At 48.1% G+C, this 24,200-nt stretch overlaps 1 protein-coding gene across 7 annotated transcripts in view; it reads left to right on the forward strand.

The window, feature by feature from the left end:
- Positions 1-24,200, forward strand: part of MYO9A (myosin IXA) — a 1,154,601-nt gene that overhangs the window by 280,709 nt on the left and 849,692 nt on the right. For all 7 annotated transcript variants that reach the window (XM_069624659.1, XM_069624658.1, XM_069624661.1 and 4 more), the window contains one exon: positions 8,803-8,897. In XM_069624659.1, coding sequence (XP_069480760.1) covers positions 8,803-8,897 — 95 coding nt within the window. The remainder of the gene's footprint in view (positions 1-8,802; positions 8,898-24,200) is intronic.

Genomic DNA, 24,200 nt, shown 5'->3' on the forward strand with positions numbered 1-24,200 from the left:
AGAAGCCGGTTTGTTTATTTCATTTCTAATGCGCACCAAACCCAGAGGTAACCGGGCGCAGCAGTAAGAAGATGCAAGGCTTACATAGTTACAAATTTGTACAAGTTACAGAATAGTACACAGAAACACAGAATAAATTACAAATAGCATTACAGGGCAATGTAACATTGTTCAACTATTTTGGTTTGTTTTAAAACGTTTCATCGTCCTTATTAATGGTAAGGCTAAAGTTTATAAGAGGTACAATCCTTTCTGTTTAGCCTTTCTTTGCATTGTTTATTGGGTCGCTCTAGTGCGGTATCCTGTCCGGTCTGTATGTATAATTCCCTAAAGATGTTTCTGTGTTGGGAGCGGAGTATGCTCACACTGATCTAACATCTAACATTTTTCAGAAACAAGAAGCAAAAGAGGCCTTGTGCCCCATTTGAGTGTCTGGTGTTTCTCCCCACTTGGCACCAAGTTAGCTAGAAGCTGCCCTGTGTGCCATTATGTTAAAACTATTTTATTTAGCCAATATTTGGAAGCTCGACACATTTGTAAATTCCAGGTGTTGGCACTGACAGCTATGTCTTGATTGCTTCATTGCAAGTGGCTGAGAGAAGACTTGGACTAATCTGATTTTTAATAGTTTGAACATTTCTATGATTCATTGACGTGTGCGTTTTCACATTATTCTGTATGTTTCAATCAGTATATTAAGAATGTACAAGCAATGTCTTAGAGCTGAACTTTGGTTACAGTCTGTCAGACCTCCCATTTGCGCGCCCAATCAGTGTGAGTAGGAAATGGCGCGCTGTCTTCACGCTCAGAGCTGAAGGGGCAAGTGGCGTGTTTTGCCTCAGTAGTGGCAGCAACTTGAACTTTTTACCAGAGCCGTTTTAAACCGAACTTAATTCGATGACGTTCTCCTCCTTTCTTTATTGTACCCATTTCAGTGGTTGATCCTAAGGCTGTAACCGCTTACTGAAGGTCACTGGACGGTCACTTCTGGTTTAACGGGTTTCTGTATGTAAGCTCTGTGCATGCAGCATAACATTTCCTGCTGTGCTTTTACTGTGTACTGTAGTACGCAAACAGAACATGTCCAAAAACAGTTGTAAATTCAATGAGGATAGGATTTTTAACATAATGCGTGGTCCACTTTATAGTCAAATCGTTGGGAGTTGAGGCAATCCTTTATTTTGGCTCGCCATTTAATATTCTAAGAATGTCGTCCTTTCTCTCGCCAAACTGTTGTTGAATGGATTTTGTACCATGGTTTACGGTAACCTTCTGTGCCATGTTCAATACCGCCCGTTTTATTTTTGTTTTCCTTTTTTGTTCCTTATATAGTGCTCCGAGGCGAATTGTATTTCCAATCGGCGCTGTATAATTCCCAATAAAGAAATGCGTTAAGCGTAATTTTGAGAGCTAAGTAATTCAGCTGTTCCTTTAGCGTCTCCAGTCCTGCCTCAAGCGTTAACTAAATGGGAATCAGAATGGGTGAGCTCCGAAGCAGGGGGCGGAGATCTGCGGGGCTGATACCATTGTCCGCTGTTCATGATTCTCCTTTACAGGAACAGTATTATGTTACACGCAGCCCTATGACAGGTGCTCTGATGAACTATGTATGAAGTGTTGTGGTGCCACTGAAGTGAGTGAGTCAGAATGCATTCTTGGGGATGTGGCATCTTTCCTGAGCAAAGCAGTGTGCATGTTGGTACTTGTAGTCCTCCTGGACATCCACACTGTTATGGCGAGGGCAAACGGGGGGTATGCCATCTTGCTGGTGAGCTGGTATTGAGTGAGGTGGAGTGCATTCCGGGAAATGTAGTTCTCGTTGAACCTCTGGTGGAGCAGCAGGTACTCTGGCTTGTGACAGTGCCGATTAAATGAGGATGTGCCTAGCATTTGATGGTCATACCTGGTAACACGATGCTGTCATTGGCATATGTTAGCTGTAGGAGGGCACTATTTATGTACCAAGCAGTCATCCATGACTGAGGCTATTGTGGTATGGCAACTCCTGGTCCTCGGGCTGAAGATAGCATAGGATCGCAGTATTTGGGCATATGACGGCGGCGGGTGTCATTTATAAAGCCACACTTCTTGGCTTTGTGAATGCTTGTCTATTTTGTCAATGCTTTTATTCTTCATTACAAAAAACACGTAATTTTCGGTTTCTGTATGGTAAGTTAATGCAACATTTCTGTTACGTTTTGTTTTTGTCTAGCACTGGCTCTCGAAATGTTTAGGACTACAACTACCATCCTCCATAGACAGCACAGTTAATGGCGATGGGTCATGGGAGTCGCAGTCTAAAACATCTGGGGAGCCACAGGTTGCAGACACCGGATATAGCGATTGAAAAAATCATAAACCTAGAGAAAATGAGTATTGCGTAGAAATTGTGAACATGTGGTGTGAAACTGATAGAGACCAAAAACAGGCAAAAATGTTTGTTGTGCAAGCATGCACGCATTTACAGATGACACACGAAAAGTCGATGCTAATCCAGAAGGCCGGCAATTGAATGCAATAGCTAATACATTTTCATCCTTTTTTCATGGGCGACTAATTAAGAGCACTTAAAGTGGTTCCTCAGTGCAGCAGTGTTTGATTTTTTTTTTTAACAATATTTTCTGTCAGAAATGGCTGGCTTGTGTAATGACACAGCCAACACTATTCAATTGATTCGTCCTCTAATACTGCTTCCCAAAAACTCAAAATCCAATTAGCCTCTATAATCCTTCCTTTCTGACAGCACCTCAAAAGTCTTCATAGGAGAAGAAGCAGCTGACCCCATCCCTGTACCATTAGGAGTACCGCAAGGATCCTGCCTTTCCCCCCACCCTTTAAAACGCCTATACAAAACTACTTTTCACGGCACTTGACGCCATGGGAGTCATTTATACAAACTTCGCCAACGACACTCAAATACTCATACCCATCATAGGCAACCTCGATCAGGACACAGCTACCATTAACAAATGTAATCTCTCATCCAAAACTGGATGGACAACAATAGTCTGTCTTAATGGAGAAAAAATTGAGATTCTCATAGGTGGCTCCCCAGCCAGACTCGGCAAACTCAATTCTGACTACACGTCTATAATGATAGATGGCACCCCCATCCCCATCTCCCGTAAAGACAAAACCTTAGGAGTTCACATTGACTCCAGCCTCACCATGAATAATCACATCAGCACACTCGCCTCCTCCACAGTATACACTGCTAAACTCATCACACTTAGCAGACCCCTCCTCTCCACCGATAACTGCCTGACATTATCCAGAGCCCTCATCCTTACACAAATAAGACTATTGTAATGTCCTACTATTAGGCACCTCAACAAAAGAACCTAAACAAACGGTAATTTCTCCAAAACAAAGCTCTTAGAGCAGCTTGAGGTATAAACAGAAGAGAACCCATATCCCAGCACAGAAGGGATGCCCACTGGCTTCCAGTGCAAGCCAAAATTCTTCACAAATCTTCACAAATTCTTCCATCACCCACAAATGCATCAGACAACGCCTCCATCTACCTCAGCCAGAGCATTTCCCGCAAAACCTCCACCAGAACACTCAGATTCAGGGCGAACACACATCTACACCATCACTTGCTTCACAACCTCCAGAGCAGGTAACAGCTTCCTCATAGCAGCTCCCTGCACTGGAACTCTCCCCGCCCACCTTCGCAACAAAATCTCCTTCTCGAAGTTTAAGAAATTATTAAAAACCTGACTATTTAACAAATACTAACAATCCTATCCTACCCCACGTGCCCCCTTCCCACCTACCCCCACTCCTCAACTCATGTAACTGTACGTAATGTAAATGATTTTTGTATTTTGTGCTCATGTTATGCACATACCATAGAAGCAAACAACCAAGACACCCTAGAATTTTGTAACTGTATAAGCTCACAATAATGTAAACTATGCCGAGACACCCAAGGGTTTGGGCATAAAACAAATGTAATAAATCAAAAATAAATAAAATATATTTTTTTGACTGCTGCAAGAGCTGACTGTCGCTTTCGGGGTCTTATTACATAGCAACTTGGAGATAGAGACTATGAACACATTAGATGGGTGGATTCAGAAAGAAACGGGTCTAAGAGTTGAGAGGACCAGCAGAGTGACTTGCAGGGTGTTCCAAGGAGAGAAGGACTGATGGAGAAGAGCACGGAGGGCAGACAGAGAGACAAATAAGGTGGAGCCGGAGGCCAAGAGCATGGACACAAAATGGAGAGCAAGTCTGTGAGGAGGCAGCCGAGGTTAGGAGAAGATGGAAATCTGGGATACATTCTAATCCACTGCGTAACCAGGCCCCACACATCTTACTTGGCAGCCCTGCTCTTAGGAGCATCTCTCAAAAGATAGGATGGGTAAATAGCAAATGCAAAAAATCTACCTCCAGTATAAGCAAGCATCAGCCCACCTTTCTGCCTGGTTACTTACTCCGATAACCCCGAACTTGCTGCTTGCAATCTTACATTCTGGCAGTAAATAAAGAATACCATAATTCTGGAAAAGTACAAAGTCAAAATGAAAGTTTGTATGGATTGGGGATATAATATAAAGACAATATTTGTTCAGAAGGCGTTTATAATATTATACTTGATTGCATTTGTTTGGAAATACAAAGATCTACATATGAGCAATAAGAATTAACGCTAATAAGTGCTAACACTTTTATTATATGATCTTATTACCGGACTTTACAAATGGGAGCGTGCGCGCACACCCACACGCATGCACACGTTCGCACTCTGTAGGACACCCTCCATGGTGTCAACGCTCCTTGCCAATAGACTGGCAGTTCGTATTTTTAGATTAGGCCTTGCAGCGGCCATAGGACATCTGCATGTATCTATACCCTAAAGCGTGTTCTCATGTTGCTCTTGGAGTATATACAGAGGTCCTAAAGTAGGTGGAGTGATTCAGTCACCTTCTGCCCACCAAACACCTCATCCCTAAGCCCAAGGGAACCCACATATAACTTCTTTGTGACCCGGCATTTTGGGTACCCAGCGGGCACGCGTACATAAAAGGTTAAGGTATATCAGGGGGCAAAACCTCAAGTCACTCGCCACCTCAATTCTGTACATACGCAGAGCACAGCATTTCTTACTCGCCAAGAGTCAAATATCATTAGCAATGGCAAGTCTCGAGTAAACATTTAGCTCCCAGGGTATACAACTATCTAACACTGCAATATGCATTGATTATTTCCAATGACACCTCTCTACCTAATATTGTTTTAATAGATGGAATAGCACATCTTTTTCATTGGGGTTTACACTTCAGTTTTTTAATTGGCTAACAAATACATTGGATATTATTTGTTTAGCCCAACTCCTAGGGCAAGTTCTTTGTTGTCGGGAGCAGCACATTTTCCGGAGTATTTTGTCCCCTTGTCAAGTAGAGTGTACAAAGCTTGTTTAGTTTTTTCTAATTTCAAATCACTTCAGTTTGGATCTATTGTGTGGCTTGTAAGCAACATGCTTATAGGGTTTATGTCAGTGGCTGGGCTGGTGTGTGGAAGGTATATTGGCCTGAGCATTCTATTGCGCGGCCGGACAGATGACACAAGAGGTAGGTTATCTCCGCTCCTTGACTCAGTGAAGAGATCCAATAGTTCTTTGCTACCCGTGCTACTGATGCCCTTTCCAGCTGCTGGCCACAAGGCCTATCTGAGACTAGATGAGCAGATTTCCCCAGTTATCCCCTTCTCATCTGGGCTGGGAGGTGCCTCACGGTCTGACTTTTGAGTCCCCAGATGCGAGATCACCATTTCCGATCAGTACAATGAGGTTGCAGACCACTTTTCGTCCAGCTTCAAGTTCTTGGGACACATTGCCCATGCCCCTGAGACTTACTCACTCTATCTTTCGTTGTCAACTTAAGACTTTCCTATTTGCTGGATATCCCTACAAAATATCCCCACCAAAAATATTGCCGTACATATGGTCGTTTGTCTCGCCATAGCTGATATTTTTCGGGGGGATATTTTGTGGGAGCGGAGGTTGCGGGGAGTGTCCCCTGCACATTTTAAAATAATGCAGGGGTTGTGGGAGTGTCCTCCGCAGGGTCCTTGGGTCAATATCGCAGCACAAATATGGCAATCTTTTTGTATCGCAATATTTCTGCGGGGTTATTAACACATGGAACCATTTCCTGACACCTAATCCAGACCTTATCCCCCTGTCAGTTCAGGTTTGAAGTCTCAGCTTGAAGATGTGTTTTGGGATGATGGTGCAGCTTCGAAATATCTTACCATGCGACAACACCCAAGCTGGCATGCAGTCGGGAGTGATGATGGGCCTGGTCAGTGGGCAAAACAGTGCATGTATGAGGAGATGGCAGATGCACACTGCACACGAAGGTGTGGTGGGCTACGCCAGACAGGGTGCCATGGTATTGTGTGGTTGCTTGGATTGTCTTGCAGCCCAGAGAGGGTGTGCAAGCCTGAACCACAAGCTCCGGCTCATGGCACCCTCCGGTTACTAGAAGCGTTGGGAATCGAGGGGATAAAGGCCACTTGTGCTTTCAGGGGCTGCTTTGCTGCACTAGAATAGTCCCACTCTTCAGCTGGGACACCGTCAAGATATCGAAGTCGTCAATTTGCAGTCTCACACATATTTCAACTTTACACAAATGGAATTATGTTGCCGCTTACTTTCCATGTTTGGGGCAAAGGAGGAGTGTAAAATGTCGGCCAATTTAAGGGATTGTTGGTGGGCTAGTTCATCTGATCAAGGGGGTGTGTTTAGCGCTATAGTCCGAGTAAAAAGGAAGCAAACACCTAGAGGCTGGTGTCTAGAAATGAGGACCATGGAGGGTATCTGGACAGCCATATCAAGGGACCCTTTTCCGGTTTTGTTTTCGCAAATGCATTAATTTGTCACAGCGTATTTATTGACAGTGACCAGCCTAGTCAATGCAGATACTATTCCATTCATAGTTTGGTACGGAAGCGTACTACGGCTAAGATATAAGTTAACAAATTCAAGCAAAGTACTTTTAAATCCCCCAGTGATTATGCTTCACCTCACTTTCCTGGCAAGCATATTTATTTTAATTAAATGAAAACGACTTAAAGCATCTGGAGCTTAAAGTAGTGACCACTGAAAGTTAGTGATAACAATTTGAAACTCCATTAATGCCCATTGCACATTCGGTTGGAAGACCAGAGGCCCCACGTTGGCTGTCTGGTCCATAGCAAGCTGCCTAAATATACATTTGGTCACTATGAGGCGAGTGAGACGCCTCAGAGAATTATCCTGCTGCCAATGATTTAATGTGCTACAAAATCTTATCCTTATCCCTTAGCACCGGCCCGTAATACGTGTTTTAAAAGACTTTATTTTTTAAGTCTGTACTTTGGTCGAGCACTTGTGGTCAAAATGGACCAGTCGCCATACACGTGTGTGTGGGTCAGTGGTCTAAGGCAGGGCTTAAGGGGTGGAACACCCCCATTAAAAACATTTTTGAAATCCGATCGACCAAAAATGCACAAACCCACCTGCAAAGGACGGCAAAGTCGAATCTGCAGTGTTATTTGATGGTCTATATTAGTTTTACAATTGAATGTGTTCATTTTTCCAGAGAACTTTCATGTTCTTGCCTAGTTCTTGGACGTCTTAGTTTGCCATCGTGATTTAAGACTGAATACGCGCAGTGACCTTTGAGTCACAGCTGGCAATGCATTGCATTATTTCCAAAGGTTTGTCTGCTAGCTCTGCCCTTTGCTAAATAGGCCACAGGATGTGACCAGTAGATTTTTTTTTTATGGGTAAGGTTTCTCGAACAATTTGAATTTTGGATAAGTGAACTTTTTAGAAAATTCTACCATGGCATCATTCACTTTCTGTTCATAGACAGATTTATTTATATCTATTTAATGCATAAAGTCATGATGGGCCGCGTTCTGTTTTACATTGTTGACACTCTCATACCACATCCATTCAGCGTTAGATTATTCAGCTCCTCCTCCTTCCCCGATAACCGTTCCAATGGTCATTTGCACGTCCAATGAACATTATAGGCTCTTTTTGATGTTCCCACTCATCTTCCATTTTAGGTGTACAGGGGAGATTTTGTGTGGTGAGGCCAGGCCGCTTAAGACCCGTCAGTAGTTGGGTCACCCTATTATGAGGACTTTGACCGTCTCAATGAGCACCAGATAAGAAAGCTTTCTTCTGTTGTAATCTTGGAGTGCAGGAAGAGTGGTCTTTTACTCTGGTAGCATGGTGGTTTCACCAGCCAACCTTCGTAGGCTGGGGGTCCATGATCTGTTGGGTGGGTGACAGGACACTGTATTAGCACATGTTCAGTGTTACCTTGATACTAATGAACAATAAGGAGAGTGTTCTGATGTCCATGTGTTTGTGAAAGCCTTCAATGCACTTTTGGTACTGAATTGATAGCAATTCATATTGTAGGGGAAGAGTTAATCATGGAAATGTGTGGTTTTATTCTAAGTGTTCTGTCGTTACCTCTACTGATGTCGAATGCTGCCGGTGTAGGTCTTCCCCTCGGTATGGTTTCTTCTGAAGGTGGTGTCCTCCATGCATGTGTGTGTATGATATCTGGGTTGCTGGTCTCATGTTCTGGTGACGATGAATGGCCTTTTCGGGAATGTTGCTCTTCTGCGCTTCACTGCCTCCCTCAGATGCTTTGTGATACCACAGCTTGAGATTTTCTGTGAATGTGAAGAGCTTGTGGGCTATTAGCTATGCCGCAGGCAAAGGAGGCATTTCCCGACATCCGATCAATGCTCACTAATAACAGACCCATCTTTCCCTTTCTCTGGCAGGCTTTTGGGAATGCGAAGACCGCGCACAACAACAACTCCAGTCGCTTCGGAAAGTTCATACAGGTGAATTACCAGGAGATGGGAACTGTCAGAGGGTGAGTACTGATTGGCCACAGTCTTGGGCTCTACAAGTGATCATTTTCAGTTTCTTGTTTGTGTTGCTGCTTTGCATTACGAACAGTGATGCATTGGATGTATTTAGGACTTGGTAACATAAATCAGGAGGTGGCAATAAGAGTGGGGGACTAAAACAGTACAAATCAGTAGACCAGTTACATAGCAGTCTTTGAGTGATCGTAATTTACTGGTCAAAGGGAGCTCAGCGTGGGGGAAGGTGGATGGGCAGGTGTTCTACACAGAAAAGTCTGGTTATGAGGGTGGAATCCAATGGCTTGAAGTAGAGTGGTTAAAGTGAAGTGGGCTGCCTGCAGGGGGAAGGAAGGCTTTGAATAGCGAGGTGACAGTGCGGAAACTGGTGGTAAGACAGCATTGAGGCTGGATTGGCATAGGGCACTCGGCTGTGTGTAAAGTGTTGAATTGTGGATGATGCCTATGTATAGGCCCACAGAGAATGCTTAATGTTTATGGGTCACCAACAATGCCTTGTTCAGGGTCTTCTAGTTGTCTTTTCATCAGAAGGTCCCTGGTGTAAAAGTTCCTTCAAAGTTCTGCATGTTTTAATGTGTTGCCCATAACAAAACAACTTGAGCCCACACCTCATATTACAATCTGGTAGCGATTAAAAATGGAAGTTTTAGATTTTGATACAAAGAATCAATAAGTGTGATGCGTATTACTGTGACTATAAAAATGGAATTCCACAATTATACATATACTCATAGTCCCGTCCCCATTCCTCCATCCTTGTGGGCGTCCCCCAACATGGGGACGGTACCGGATCCTTTAGCAGCAAAAAATGTAGCTTCCCCTTTAAATTTAGTATAGTGTGCAGGGGCGCTGCCTCGGGCATGGGCCAGCATCGCTTTCGTGCACAGGGCATTGAAGAATCGTTTGTGGCGGTGGAGGGAGATCTTCCACACTTTTCCTCCCCCCACCTTAAGGACTTCGCCTCCAGAACCTCATCAGGACAAGGTAGGCCCTCTGTTCAGCATGGCTCCACTGCGTGGTGCCCCCTACAACATGATTCCCATGGATCAGGGTTGCTCTGATTCAGGTTCTGGCAGGCCCGAGGCCTCTAAGGGTACCGGCTCCCAAGCTGAGGTGCTCAGGGGGCCTTCCAGGCTGTCCTCGGAAGGGCGATCAAGTTCATCCTCTTCTACTACCCCAGGGGATAAAGGATCGAGTGCCACCTCCAAGAGTCTGTCCTCGTCTAGACCCAGCCCGGCTACCGGCGCAGGGGCAGAGGGCGTCCAGCTAACGGAGCTCGCTCCAAGGTCATGAGTCAGGGCGTTATGACTACCGGCCATCCAGCTGAGGTCTTAGCGCCTACCAGAGTGATCTCTGAGGTCGACGCCTCTGCTTCGGGTGCAAGACCCAAGCTGTATCCTCTCATGTCTCAGGCCTCTCTTGGCTTAGGGCCTTCGCGTCCCAGAGCCTGCCAGGCAGGCAGCCATCTTGGATCCAGCTCAGGACCCGCCAGAGCTTTCGCAGGGTGATCCCTACCCCTTCCCTCTGGAAGCGGCAGCAGATCCTATGGTGCAGGTTTTGGGGAATTGCACCACAATCCGGTCTGGCATCCCCCTCCAGAAGGATGTCCTGCAGCTGGCTCGAATAGGTCTTGGAGAAGCCCAAGGCCAAACACCCAGATGAACAAGAAGTTGGACAGCAGGTTTAGGGTAACAGATGGAGAGCCAATCCTCCTTGCCTCCCACCCGCAGCCCCATTCCTCTGGTAAGTGCGGCCTCATTGTATTCTAAACCATCATCTTCGTCGTCTTCCTCCACGGGAGCCACCTCCAGTTGCCTCTTCAAGGAGGACAAAGTCCTTGAGTCCTCGGAAAAGTGCTGTTACGCCATCTCAGGACTGGATCTGCAGCAGGCCAATGCGGATACCCTCTTGGCTGCAGCTAACCAAAAGCTGCAGCGGGAGCACGGGGAATTTCAGCCCGAACTCCCTTCAAACAAGCAATCTTCCTTCCAGACCGGTCTACTAGATGCCTGGGACATTTTCAGGACTTCATGGAGTCTTCGGTCTCCCACATCGACACAGCCAGCAGAGGGTTGTTCCTTGGGGTCGAGATGAGAAGGACGGCGTAGATATATGCAACAAAGATTTCATCTGATGTGCAGGAGCAGATCTTGGATATACCCTTTGAGGGCATGGACCTTTTTCATTTGTCGACCTATGATGAGTTGACCAAGAAGAAAGCCCCCAATCAAACTGCCTGACAAACCCAGGTCAGAAAGCCTTCCCTCAGTGCCAGGGCAGGACCGAGTTCAAGCCGTACGCTTTCACCGGCTTCAAGGGGTTCCGGGACTGTGGTACATGGAGGCCTGACAGGTCACCCAGCGACAACAGAAGGAAGCAGCATAGGACGTTGCACAGGTTTTTCGCAACCCCCTCCTCTGCCCCCGCCTCTGACACCAAGAAGCAGTGACATTAAAGTTGGGGAACACAGCTCGCATGTGAGGTCCACTTGGCACTGTTCCAGGACACCTGGAAGCATCTTTTCAGCAACCTGTGGATCCCATTCGTAGTCTCCACAGGCTTTAATCTTCCTCTTCCTTTGCCTCTACCATACTCTCCTCTTCGTCAAATCGGGTCCCCGGGTCTTTTACGGGCGGTCCTTTGCTCTTGGTGATGCAGGCGATAGAACTGGTTCCTCTTGTAGACAGCGGCTTCGGTTAGTGTTCCAGGATTTTTGCTGTACCCAAGACCAACCAGGCTGGCCTGAGGGTAGTCCTGGACCTGCCAATTCTAAATATGTCTTTAACGCTGGAATGGGATGATTACTCCCGCGCGCATAGCTAAGGCTTTGTGTGCAGGTCGCTGGATGTGTTCCTGGACTTCAAGAATGTGTACATACTTGTACCCATTTATCAACTGCTTCAGAAGTTTCTGCAGTTCACGATCATGTCGTACCACTTTCAGTACAAGTTGCTGCCATTCGGCCTGAACTCGCCCCCTCGTGTCTTCACAAAGTTGATGAACGCAGTGGCGGGCCTTCTCCACTTGGAGGGCCATCATCTTTACCCTTATTTGGATGACTGGCTGGTGAGAGCGGGGTCACCCCAAGGGGTAGTGACCTCCTATCAGAGATTGGCGGATATCCTTCATCAGCTGGGGTTTTCCCTCAACTAGAGGAAATCAATTATGCTCATCTCAGTAACTGGTCTTCCTAGGGGTGTTTTGGAACGCTAGCGCTTAGCAGGTGTTCCCCACACTCGAGAGACTTGTGTCCCTCCGCAAGGTAGTGGGACATTTTCTGGCCAACTCGACCACCTCAACATGGTGGTTTCAGCACATTCTAGGCCTGATGGTGTGGTGCCTCCGGTTCCACCTGGCGGCCAGTCGGAATCAGGAGACAGGGTGTCAGTCGGACAGGATCCCAAAACTACCGCTCCTGCTGCCTGATCTTTGCTGGTGGCTGATGGTGGACAATGTCTCAGTGGGAGCCCCCTTCAACCGAACTGAGCCTACCCTGGTGGTGACAACGAACTCCTCTCTCTCAGGTTGGGGGGGACCACGCGTTTTATGGAGCATGGTCCAGGATGGAAGCCCTCTTGCAGATCAATCTGCTTGAGCTTAGGGCAGTGGACCTGTCCTCAAGACATTCTTGCCCCTCATCAGGGACAGGTCTGTTCTGATCACGACGGACAATTCTACTATGTTTTACCTGAACAAGCCGGGTGGGATCCTCTCACCCCACCTCTGCACGGAGGCGGGTTCAATCTGGGAATGGGCCCTGATGGAGGGTATTTGGATTTCGGCTGTCAACCTCCCGGGGAACAGAAATGCAGAAGCGGACCATTTGAGTCACTTCGGGTTCAACACCTACGAGTGGGAGTTGCACAACGACTCCTTGTTGCCCCTGTTCCAGTGTTGGGGGTTTGCGGACCTGGATTTGTTTGCATCTCCCTGGGATGCCAAGTGGACCCAGTTTGCTTCATGGTTAAAGGGAGGTATGGCATCAAACAGTGAAGACAGACGCAAGTGATCACAGTTCAATAGTGTTTATTGAACTTTAAATGGGTTGGTTGAACGCCTATCTAAACCTAAATTTAAGGATGGGAGAAAGCTACAACCATCAAGCAATAATAACACAGTTCTAGTGGAGTCTGTCAAAATAAAAGGGCCTATACAAATAAACATATTGCCAATCCTTACTTCCAAAATACAGAATAGCGTGGGATAACAATGTATGCAAAAGAAAAGTGTTCAGGAAGTGATATGTCAGGATAGTTAAGCAGCTGGCTTCCCTTCCCCATGTTTTCAGCACATGGCAAGTCGACACATGCGGGCTTCGCACACTCTCTGGCTTCTTGGCCAGTAGGTAACAGTTCAGCGCATGGGCATCGGGGCCTTCTGCCAAAGTCTCTCTCGCAATGACAGTCTCGTATTGCAGATGGCTCGATGTAACTAACAAACACAAAAGTTCCTTTCCTTTGTCAGGGTTTTGATATTCACAAGTTCAAGACTGATCTCCCTCCTTTGGGATTGGACCACGGGTTCCCCTCGCCCAGGCTCAGACCCCTTCTCTAAAATGTTCACAATTCACACTTTGGTGTCCCTCATCCGGGCTCGGACAATGGATTCCCCTCGTTTGGGCTCAGATCCTCTCGATATTTGAATCGAAGACTTTCAAATGTGTGAGTTTTGCTTAAACCATCGCAGGACCACTTCGATTCCTTTACACAATTTTACTTCACATCATTCTTCTACTTTCATTTCTCTTGTCAGGATACCGTAGAGAGACCTTTGATTGAGCACATTCACGGTGCTGGACCACTATGTCAACAGTATTGTATCATTCCTTTTAAGTTCAGACGTTCACCAGCAATTTAGCATCACTTGCGTCTTTCATCACACGTGTTTAACAATGTTAATTCGTTTTACAATGTTGCTGCTTGCAACTTTGACTTCAACACAGACCTGTCTGGCCTCGATCTCCCCAACTCACCGGCTGTGTTGATCTGTCCTTTGTTTCTTTGTTCTTGGAGCCAAGGAGGATACCAAGGCATCTGCAGCTCCTCCCCGCTTTGGTCAGTTACATGGGAGGGCTCTCGATATCTCCGACACACAATGCAGGATTCTTCAGCTTGGTTTCCTGGTCTTATGCTTTCTGCCTTGAAGTTTTCTTGTAACGGCATTCCTGACAAAAAGGTCAAGGGGATTTCCATTCTCGCGAACCTCTCGTGCCTTGCCGTCTTTCTCCTCTCGTTCAGCTGCTGACGTGAAAGGGCTGTAACTTTGTGTGCTTTGCCTCGCTCAGAGTGTGCTCCCGTGTTCCGCCTTTTATCTGTGTGGGGAAGTGTAATGGAAGTCAGGTGTGAGTGATTGTCAATAATTGCCTGACCATAGTATTGGGACATGTCAGGTACACGACTCAGGTGTGAGTCTGTTTTCTCCCAGAGCGGGCTGTCCGTGTAAAAGTGTTAATGCAGGAAAAATGGGGTAGGGTGGTTGAGTTTCTAAATATCACATCATGTAGGATGGGGAACATGTTTTATATGGAGAGGGATACCGCTATTCACCACCCGGTGTCCCACTCCCAGAAGAAGACCCCTCACCCAGGTGATCCTCTTGTACTGGTCCACCCCCAGGGTTTGGATCCAAAGACGATGGCCGTGTCCTGGTCACCTGAGAGAGATCTGCGGGGACTAGCGGGTGAGATCTCTTCTGGTTTCTCACAATGGGCAGGTCAGGGTCAGAGGTCACTGTGAGATGCCTTCCAGATCTGTTGGCACGCCTGCAAGTGTTACACCTGCCTGCACACCCCTCTGCTCCAACGGACCATCTGCAAGTTACAGGCCTCTGTAGGTTGCATCCTCATCCTGGTTGCCCCCCACTGGCCTTCGAGACCCTGATTTTCAGATCTGCTGCAGTTGTGCTCCCAGGGTCCCGTCCATCTTCCGATCCCCAGCAGGGGCTTCCTGACGCAGCAGTGGAACATCCGGACCCGGCCAAACTGGCCCTGGTGGCCTGATTCCTGATAAACTGAGGCTTCAGCATGCTCAAATTTCAGATGACAACTGGGATATCACTCAGCAGGCCCGGAGGCCCTCGACTCAGTCCCGCTATAAGAGTAAGTGAACTAGGTTCTGCCATTGGGCTCGCAACAAGGGTCTGGACCTTGTCACCTGTCCTCTGGATGACGTACTGGCCTTTTCAGCACTCCTGGCTCGTTGTAGAGTTCAGGTGGCTACTTGCCGCAGGTATTTGGCAGCCATTGGGGCTTACAACAATTCCCCTGAGCATGTGATTTCGGCAGCCAACCCGGTGGTTAAGGGGCCACCTTAAGGGGATGCCTAGGCTTTGTCCTCTGGCGAACGGGCCACATCCGGTCTGGGGCCTCAATGTGGTTCTGGCAGTTTTGCAACGCAAGCCTTTCGAGCCGATGGCCTCTGTGCACATCTGCTTGGTGATGCCAAAGAATGTTTTATCAGTGGCTCTCACCACTGTGCTCCGGGTTAGTGAGCTGCATGCATTGTCTTTGTGCAAGCCCTTCACCAGGTTTCACAACGACAAGACCATCTTGCGCACTCACCCAAACTTCTTGCCCAAGGTGGTCTCTCCGTTCCATGTGAATCAAGAGAACTGCCTGCCGGTGTTCTTCCCGAACCCACAGTCGAAGGCAAAGAGGGCCCTACTTTCCTTGGACCTCAAGAGGTTTCTAAAGTTTTATCTCTCTTGGACGAAATCCTTCAGCAGGCCTGAGGCATTGCTTGTGACTTTTGGGGGCTCCTTCCCCGGCTCACAGGCTTCTGTCTCCCGTTGGATGGTTCAGGCCATTTCAGAGGCATACATGGCAATGGGCCAATCTGTTCCTGAGGGGATTCATGCCCATGCGGTCAGAGCTAAGTCCACAGCCATCATGTTTCAGAGACCTGCTTCTTGGGATGTTATCAGCAAGGTGGCTACTTGTGCCACGCCATCGGCCTTCTGTAAGCACTACTTGCTGGACACCAGCTCCAGGCGCGATGCAGGGTTTGCTCAGGCGGTTCTGAAGAACCTTTTTGCTTCATTCTAGATATGAGGTAGGTTGTCACAGCTCCACCTTATGTTCTTGTTCAGTGGAATCACCCATAACGATGGAGGAAAGGTTAGATGACGTATGAGTAATTAAAGTTACTCACTGTGTAACTAGAGTACTCATAGTCCTTAGTCTCCTTTCCTCCATACCTCTCAGCCACCTTCCCCCGCGCTTATGCCAATAGCTAATAGGTAATAGTGTAGCCAGGTATCTAATCGTCTGATGTGTTCAAAGGGGACTGAAGTGAGAAACCGTAGGGCAGGGCCTCGGCAGGGCGTCCCCAATCCTGAGGCCGCGCCCTGCCCGCTATACTAAATTTAAAGGGGAAGCTACATTTTTCGCAGCCAAAGGTTCCGGTACTGTCCCCATGTTGGGAGACACCCACAAAGATGGAAGAAAGGGGACTATGGACTATGAGTACTCTAGTCACTACGGTGAGGAACTTAATTATTTAATCATACTAATTTTCATACATATTCACTGGGTTCTTACTGACTTGCCTTTATAAAACATATATCAATTTACACCATTTCTTTGAAAGCCTAATGCATAGCAGAAATCATTTCACCACACGATATAATCAAGACTTTTTTTTTTATAAAATCTATTTTTTCAGTTGTAGTTCCCTTACATATGTATTTTATACAGAATATGAAAGGACTTTTCAGCACTTTTCTTAGGTTTGGATCTTCCTAGATTATATGCTTCACACAGACATATACCCTGTGTCATCTAAATGCCTAATTAAGACCAGTCTTTTTCAGGGTATAGATATTGGCAATTTTAGTCATCCCAAGAGGTATTGATACCATACTGACCATTGCTCTGCAAGTTGAATATAATACGATTTTTAGGTGGATGCTGTAATTACTTGATTAGCAAGACATCTAAATAGCATCAGATTTTGCCTTTTTGCCTTTACCGTAGATTCTGTGTATTCCACAAACCTGCGTGCTGAAATGCTTGTACTTTTGGGCATAGATTACTCATATATACAGCGCATTGAAACTATAATAATGGTAGAATGGCGCTATACAAATGACAAGGTCAATACAAAACAATATGTACGCTTTTGTTTGAACTGAAATATATCAGACAAGCAAGCGTTCTTGTGCAACACTTTTTCTTCTGGGCTTTGTACTAGCTGGCAAACATAGGAACTCAGACTGAGTTTGATCATACACCATACCCCCTTTTTAAATGTGATACATCGGTTTTCAGCCCCTTCACCTCTTGATCAAGGGCAATACAACGGTAAGCTGTGTAGTTAGACTGTGTAGGCACTCGCCTATACAACCATAGCATCTGGAAAATATATATTGCCTTCATTATTATTCAGTAGCCCCAAGAACAATTATCAAACATATATGCATAATGTAATTTCACCCGATGACTGGTACATCAATAGTAAAGCTGAGCAGAACATCACATTGTGGTTTGCTCTGCATTTGCTTCGGTCTGAACTGTCATCATAACATAGCCATGTATGTGAAGAGTTTCTCAGGCTGCCCAAAGTCTGACTTATATTTTGCTGATTTGAAAAGTAAGAATAGTCTCCTCTTCCTTCTTATATCTCCCCTCCTTTTTACTGTGCACCTGGTACCTTCTAGTATATCCAGGAATTACTTCTGTTTTTAGTCTTGCTGTGTTTTCGTTACCTGTAAGGTGACCCTTTACTGTGATCTCCTGAGCTCACCAGCGGAAAACACCACACCCTCACATTTAGAGGCGAGAGGTTGGATTGTGGCATATTGTGTTTCAACCTTTTGTTGCCAGAGGAGCTTACACCACGACCCGAGGAACATCTGAGAAAGGGCACCTGAATTTAAGTAAGAACTAGTCACTACTAATTGTGAAGAATCCTGCAGGTTTCCCACTGAAACCCTGCCTAAAGTCTCCTCCCAGGTGGCATGGGGAAGGCAGGCGCTTCCTGATCTCAACCCTGGGGGTGGTGTACTGCGGGAGGTTCACCTGGGTGGAGATGGGGCCCAGGGTAGTGAGAAGATTCCGTGAGATGAGACACTGTATTTTTCCTCTGACTAAGAGATTCCTACTACTGTCAGAAGAGGTTAAAGCTAATTGTCATTTTAATGGATCCTAACCTCCTATTAAATCTAAGGTGCTAAACCCTAAGGTTATAACACCAAAACCTAATATACCAAAATAAAAATTCCCTTTGTTTCCTAAAACCAAATGCCTTCCTCAATACCAAAGGTACACTGCAAGGAATGTCGGAAATGTTGTCTTCTCTAAATCATCTTCCTCTAACAAAGTTAAAATCTACAAGCCCTTTTGTTAAAATTATTAATGGAATTACATGGACCCTTTAAAAATACACAAGAAGTAGAAAAACCTAACTCCATGCCCCAGAATCCTATAAGAACTGAGATGAAGAAGAGGGCTGAAGAAGCATGTAGATATAGAAAGCAGGCAATTAGGCCTAACCACCTTTGCAAGGGTCAGGACATTGACAACAATGGCTTACATATGAAACCGATTGCCCCACCTATGAGGCATAAAAGACTGCAGCAGGAGTGGGAAGAAGGAAGGAGCTGTAGCAGGATCTGGAAGGCTGTCAGTAGTAGAAGAGCATGAAGCTGACAATTCATGAGGAAGTGTGATCACAGAATGGACGCCGGAGTGTGGCGACAGCAGATTTCACCTGCAAGTTCTGAGAGGGTCCTGTGTTCACAAACCCTGCATTGCCCTGACTGCACTGAGAAATATGTGCTGAGAGTGAAGGTTTTCCCAGGTGTGCCTAGTGGCTCTAATTGCAGAGCCGTGACCGTGCTGAAGCCCGAGGCCCGTAGCAGAAAGCAAGCTGAGGGACAGAGGAGTGTAGGAGACTCCCAATTGGCATGCCGGACCTGAGACACCCGTGCTGCAAAAGGATGTGGATCCCAAGTGTGCCCAAAGCCATAGTAGAAGTGGAAGAAGTTGAGAAGGTGAAGCAGCCCGCAACCGCATTGTTCCTGGAGCCGGTGAGTGAAGGCCAGCCTTCAGTTTTACTCAGAAAACCTTGCTGGTAACTGTTTCCAGCTCTAAAGTGACTCGCGTAAGAGTAGAAGCGAGTATAAACTGTTTGTCGTTGTGAAAAGTATTCCCAGCAATGGAAATCTATCACGCACACTAATAGTGGAAGCCGTAGTGTTCGCGTAAGAAGAAAAGCATCTCATACTCCTAGGTCCCGTCCCCTTTCCTCCATACTTAATAGTGACATCTCTCCGTCCTGTGGGACGGGACCGGAGCACTTTGTAAAAAGCATCCAAATGTTTCCAAAAATGTGTCCTTCCTCTCTTTCTTGCGCAGGGCCTGGCATGCGGCCGTAACACCGCCCACCTTGGCTCCGCCCCACGCATTGCCCTTCAGTCCTTTTCTCCGCTCGTTCGGGACTGGACGCACTTGCATCCTCGGAAGATTTTCTTTCCTTTTTTCTCTCTGGCTCTCGCTAGCGATCGTGTACTAGTCTGTCGTTCTAGACTTTCCAGATGTTTGTGTCACCGTTGTTTCGCGAGGGCGGATCCCCATCCTCTTTGTTTAGAGTGCTTGGGTCTGGATCACCGTTGGGACTCTTGTTTTTACTGCGACTCCCTTTCGGTCCGGGCACTTCAACGTCGGTTGGAGCGGTGGGAGGAGGTGTTCCGACGGACTCCTCCTTCACATTTTCAAGCGTTCATCGACGAGAAGAAGAAATGCCCGGTAGGTTCTTTACTTTTCAGAGCACCCCGGCTGGGAGATACCTTTCCGGGTTCCTCTCGGGCCGGGAGGGGCGTTGATCGCTCTGCCACCGGGATTGGCCCTGAGGTGCGTGTTGGGCCTAATAATTCTACCAGAGTTTTCTCTGAGGGTCTCCGTAAGGGGCCTGTGGATACCAGAGTGGGCTCCGAGGCCCCGCCTGTGGGGCCTGTTAGTAGACCCAGTTCCACTGAGTCGTGGGGTACCGGAGCTTGCTCTGAGGCCTCTGTCGGCTTCCCTCAAAAATGCGCCCCGAGGCCTTGGGTGGGCTTGCTGTTACCAAAACGGATGTTCGAGGCCCGCGCAGATAAGGCTGTTACCGGGCCTGGGTCCGAGGTCCCACGTTCAGAGGCTAAAGCTACCAACAGTTCTGAGAGGCCTGACACAGCCTTGTCGATGAAAGCTGTTTCTAACCGTTCCCGCTCTTGCGGTGACACCAGACCTGTTGAAGGGGCAAAGAAGCAAAGTTCTTCTTTTACCGACAGTGCAGAGATCCTTCCTTCGAAGGCTAAATTGGCGGTTGGTATGTCACAAAAACATTCCAGGCCTCACAGTACCAACTCTGCCGAGGTTCCTTATGTTAAGGCTAAAGTTAAGACCCCTGATCCATCGATGGGGACCCCTGCCTCACTTCCTCACGTGTCGCAGTTCCCCTCAGATGAGGACAAAATGGCGCCCGTTCCCGCCACAGCGGCCATTTTAGGTGCTACCCCTACAACTACGCCATCAGCCTCAGGTGTAGGGCTTGGTCCCTTGGGTGAACATAGAGTCCCTTGTTCCGAAACAGTCTCCTGTGGACGCCTTTTTCGGTAAATTTAAAACGCTTATGCGTACCGACCCCATGAGGGAATATTTTGAAGGGCTTTTCAGGGAGATATGTCCACCTGTGCCTCCGGCTCCACCCGTTCCTCCGGTGGTTCCGCCGGCGCCTCCCTTGCCTACGGTGCGTCCCCCGACTCTTCCGCCTTTGCCTCCATTGTCCCCGGTGGACAAGGCAGCGCCTGACACGGCTCAGCAGGATCCTGACCTGTCAGATGACGCCCAAGGCGAGCAGGACAACAAGGACCTTCCCCGCTCTATCAGAGCTTTTCATGACCGGGTACTGGACATGAGTTTCTTAGATGTTCCGGTGCCCGAGGCACCCGCTCCGCAGGACAGCGTGCCTTTTGGGGCGTTCACCCTGTCTCCTTTGGAGCGTACCGGCCTGTTCTTGCAGAAGGACGTTCTGGCCGAGGTCCGCAGAGTCTGGGAAAAGCCACACTCTGGACTTTTTGTCAATAAGAAAATTGACGCGAGATACAGGCTGCATTCTTCAGAAGAGGTGGCCCTGTCGTCTTGTCCGCCCCCTCCTCCACAGTGGTGGCTGCGGCCACTTTGCAGTCCAGGCCTGCAGCATCCACTTCCACGACAGCTACTCAGGTTCTGGGAAAGGACGACAAGCTCCTAGACTCCCTCGGGAGGAAAATCTTCGCCAACTCGGCCTTGCAGCTCAGGCAGGCCAACGCTGAATTGATATTAGCGGGAGCTAACATGCGGATGTGGAAAGTTCTGTCGGAGTTTGAGGAGTTTATCCCGGTCGAGAAGCTGGAAGACTTCAAAGGAGGCCTATGCGACGCCAGGGTCTTGGCCCAGGATCTCCTGGAGGCTGCCGCTCATCACATAGACACCTCGGCTCGGGGCCTTATGCTGGGGGTTGATACCTCACGGCAGGCGTGGCTGCATGCCACTAAATTCTCAAAAGAAGTGCAGGACAAGGTGTTGGACCTTCCGTTCGATGGTAAGGAGCTCTTTCATTCTACAAAGGATGTAGAGCTCACCAAGACGAAGGATAGCACTCAGACAGCTAAGTCATTGTCTGTCCTGGTTAAGGCTCCTTTCAAAACCCAGAGACCGTTGTCGCAAAGTCGACCTTTCTCTGGCTTTAGGGGTTTCCTCGACTGCAAATCTTGCAGAGTGGATACCCCTGTGGGGAATAACCGCTGTAGGCAACAACGGACACGGTTTTTCTCCCGCTCCTCAGCCTCCTCCTCAGGTTCAGGTGGCACCGCCACTGATCAACCTACTAAATGAGGGTTTTCCGCACTCGCACGAGTCCCCGGTGGGAGGCGTGGCGGACAATCACAGAAGACAGATGGGTCTTCCCAGTCGCTCGGGCAGGCTTCCGCTTACCTCTACACCCTACCCCCACCCCTTAACCCTCCTTTTCAGCTGTCGAGCTCGCCCTCCCTCAAAGCCGAAGTTCAGAAACTTCTGGACCTCAGAGCTGTGGAACCTGTTCCCTTTGGGGAGCGAGGGGGGAGGGCTTCTACTCCCGGCTGTTTATGGTGCCCAAACCCAACCAGGCTGACCTGCGCACCATCCTAGACTTTTCCCATTTCAATCTTTTCCTACCCCAAGAGAAATTCAGGATGATCACGCCCAGCCAGATACGCTCCTCCTTGCAGATAGGCGATTGGCTCAGCGTGGTGGATCTTCAGGATGCGTAAATGCATATTCTGATTTGGCATCAACACAGGAGGTATCTCCTTTTCTCTTTGGGAGAGGAGCACTTAGAGTTTCGAGTGCTTCCTTTTGGCCTCAGCTCTGAGCCGCGTGTCTTCACGAAGATGATGTCGGTGATAGCGGCCTATCTTCGTTTGCAGGGTATCCATGTGTATCCATATTGGGACGACTGGCTCTTACGCCGGGGTGCGCCCAGAGGCCTTGGTGGGCTTGGTGTTACCGAACGGATGTTCGAGGCCCGGCTGTTACCGGACCTGGGTCCGAGGTCCCTCGTACGTACAGAGGCTAAAGTTACCAACATTTCTGAGGGGTCTGGCAAGGCCTTATCGGTGAAGGTTGTTTCTCACCATTCCCGCTCTTGCGGCAACACCAGATCTGTTGAGGGGGCAAAGAAGAAAAATCCTTTTACCGGCAGCCCTGAGGTCCTTCCTGAGAAGCCTAATTTGGCGGTTGGTATGTTGCAGAAACATTCCAGGCCTCATAGTACTGGCTCTGCCGAGGTTCCTTATGTTCAGGCTAAAGTTAAGACCCCTGATCCATCGACGGGGACCCCTGCCTCACTTCCTCACATGCCGCAGTTACCCTCAGGTGATGACAAAATGGTGCCTGTTCCCGTCATGACCGCGGCGGCCATTTTGAGTGCTACCCCTACAACTGCACCATCTGCCTCGGGTGTAGGGCTTGGTTCTGGGCCTTGTGCGCATCCTTATCGGCCAGTTTATGACTGGACCGCTCGGATGCCCCTTCCGCACAATGTTTCGTTGCCTGCGGGGTCGGCACCTTTGATCTGTCCATCCAGATTTGGGAGTGGCCCGTTCCTCATGGTGTTTGGCTGCTTGCAGTGCACATCCCGGGCCAGCTGGATGTCACGGTGGATGCCCTCAGCCGGCAGACAGTGGTCAGCTACGAGTGGGAGTTGAAGGCAGAGGTCCTTTCATGGATTATCTCGCATTGGGGCACACCGGAGGTGGACCTCTTTGTTACAGCGGTAAACAAGAAGCTTCCTCAGTATGCCTCCAGAGGGGGACTGGGAGCCTCCTCTCTGGGGGATGCTCTCGAGATTCCATGGCACAACATGAGAGCTTACGCCTTCTTACCTCTGCCTCTAGTCTGTGGACTGTTCCCTTCTACTCATAGCCCCGTGGTGGCCGGCCAGGTTTTGGTTCTCAGAACTTCAACACCTGTCGATGTATCTGCCAATCAGGTTACCAGTGACCCCCGATCTTCATCAGGGGGGTTCAGCAGATGTGGCACCCCTCCCCACAATCGCTCATCTTGGCGGCATGGTGCCTGAGTTCAAGTCTTTAGAACATCTTAACTTGTCTGCGGATAACGTGCGTATTATCCAGGCAGCCGGGAAACCCTCGACCAGATCCCAATTCAGAAGTAAATGGCTCAGGTTCTGTGATTGGTGTTTGGAAAAGCAGTTGGACCCAAGGGAGGCTATGATTGACACGGTGCTGTCTTTCGTGTCCTCCCTAGCAGAGTCAGGTGTTCACGTTCTGCCATGAAGAACTTACCTTTCAGCGGTCTCCGCTTATCTTGCTACAGACCAATGTTCTTTTTTCTCTGCGTAACCCAGTGGTTAAGAAGCATTTGGCAGGCTTGACACGACTCTACCCTCCGGTTCGTAGTCCGCACCCGCCGTGGGACCTAAATGTAGCCCTGTCGGCGCTGTGCCATAAACCTTTTGAACCCATGGCCACGGTGGACCTCAAGTACCTATCCTGGAAAGTGTCCTTTCTGGTCGCCGTTACGTCTGCAAGGAGAGTGAATGAGCTCCAGGCCTTGTCAGGGGAGCATCCTTTCTTGGTCTTTCAAAAGGACAAGGTAGTCCTACGGACAAACCCGGCCTTTCTACCGAAGGTGGTAACTGAATTCCATCTGAATCAGTCGATCTCCCTACCAGTCTTTTTTCCGAACCCTGCCTCAGAGGCTGAAAGGGTTCTGCACTGTCTTGATGTCAGAAGAGCGCTTAAGTTCTACCTTGACAGGACTTCCGAGCTTA

This window comes from Ambystoma mexicanum, chromosome 11, assembly GCF_040938575.1.
Source record: "Ambystoma mexicanum isolate Mex_15411 chromosome 11, UKY_AmexF1_1, whole genome shotgun sequence".
NCBI classification, from domain to species: Eukaryota; Metazoa; Chordata; class Amphibia; order Caudata; family Ambystomatidae; genus Ambystoma; species Ambystoma mexicanum.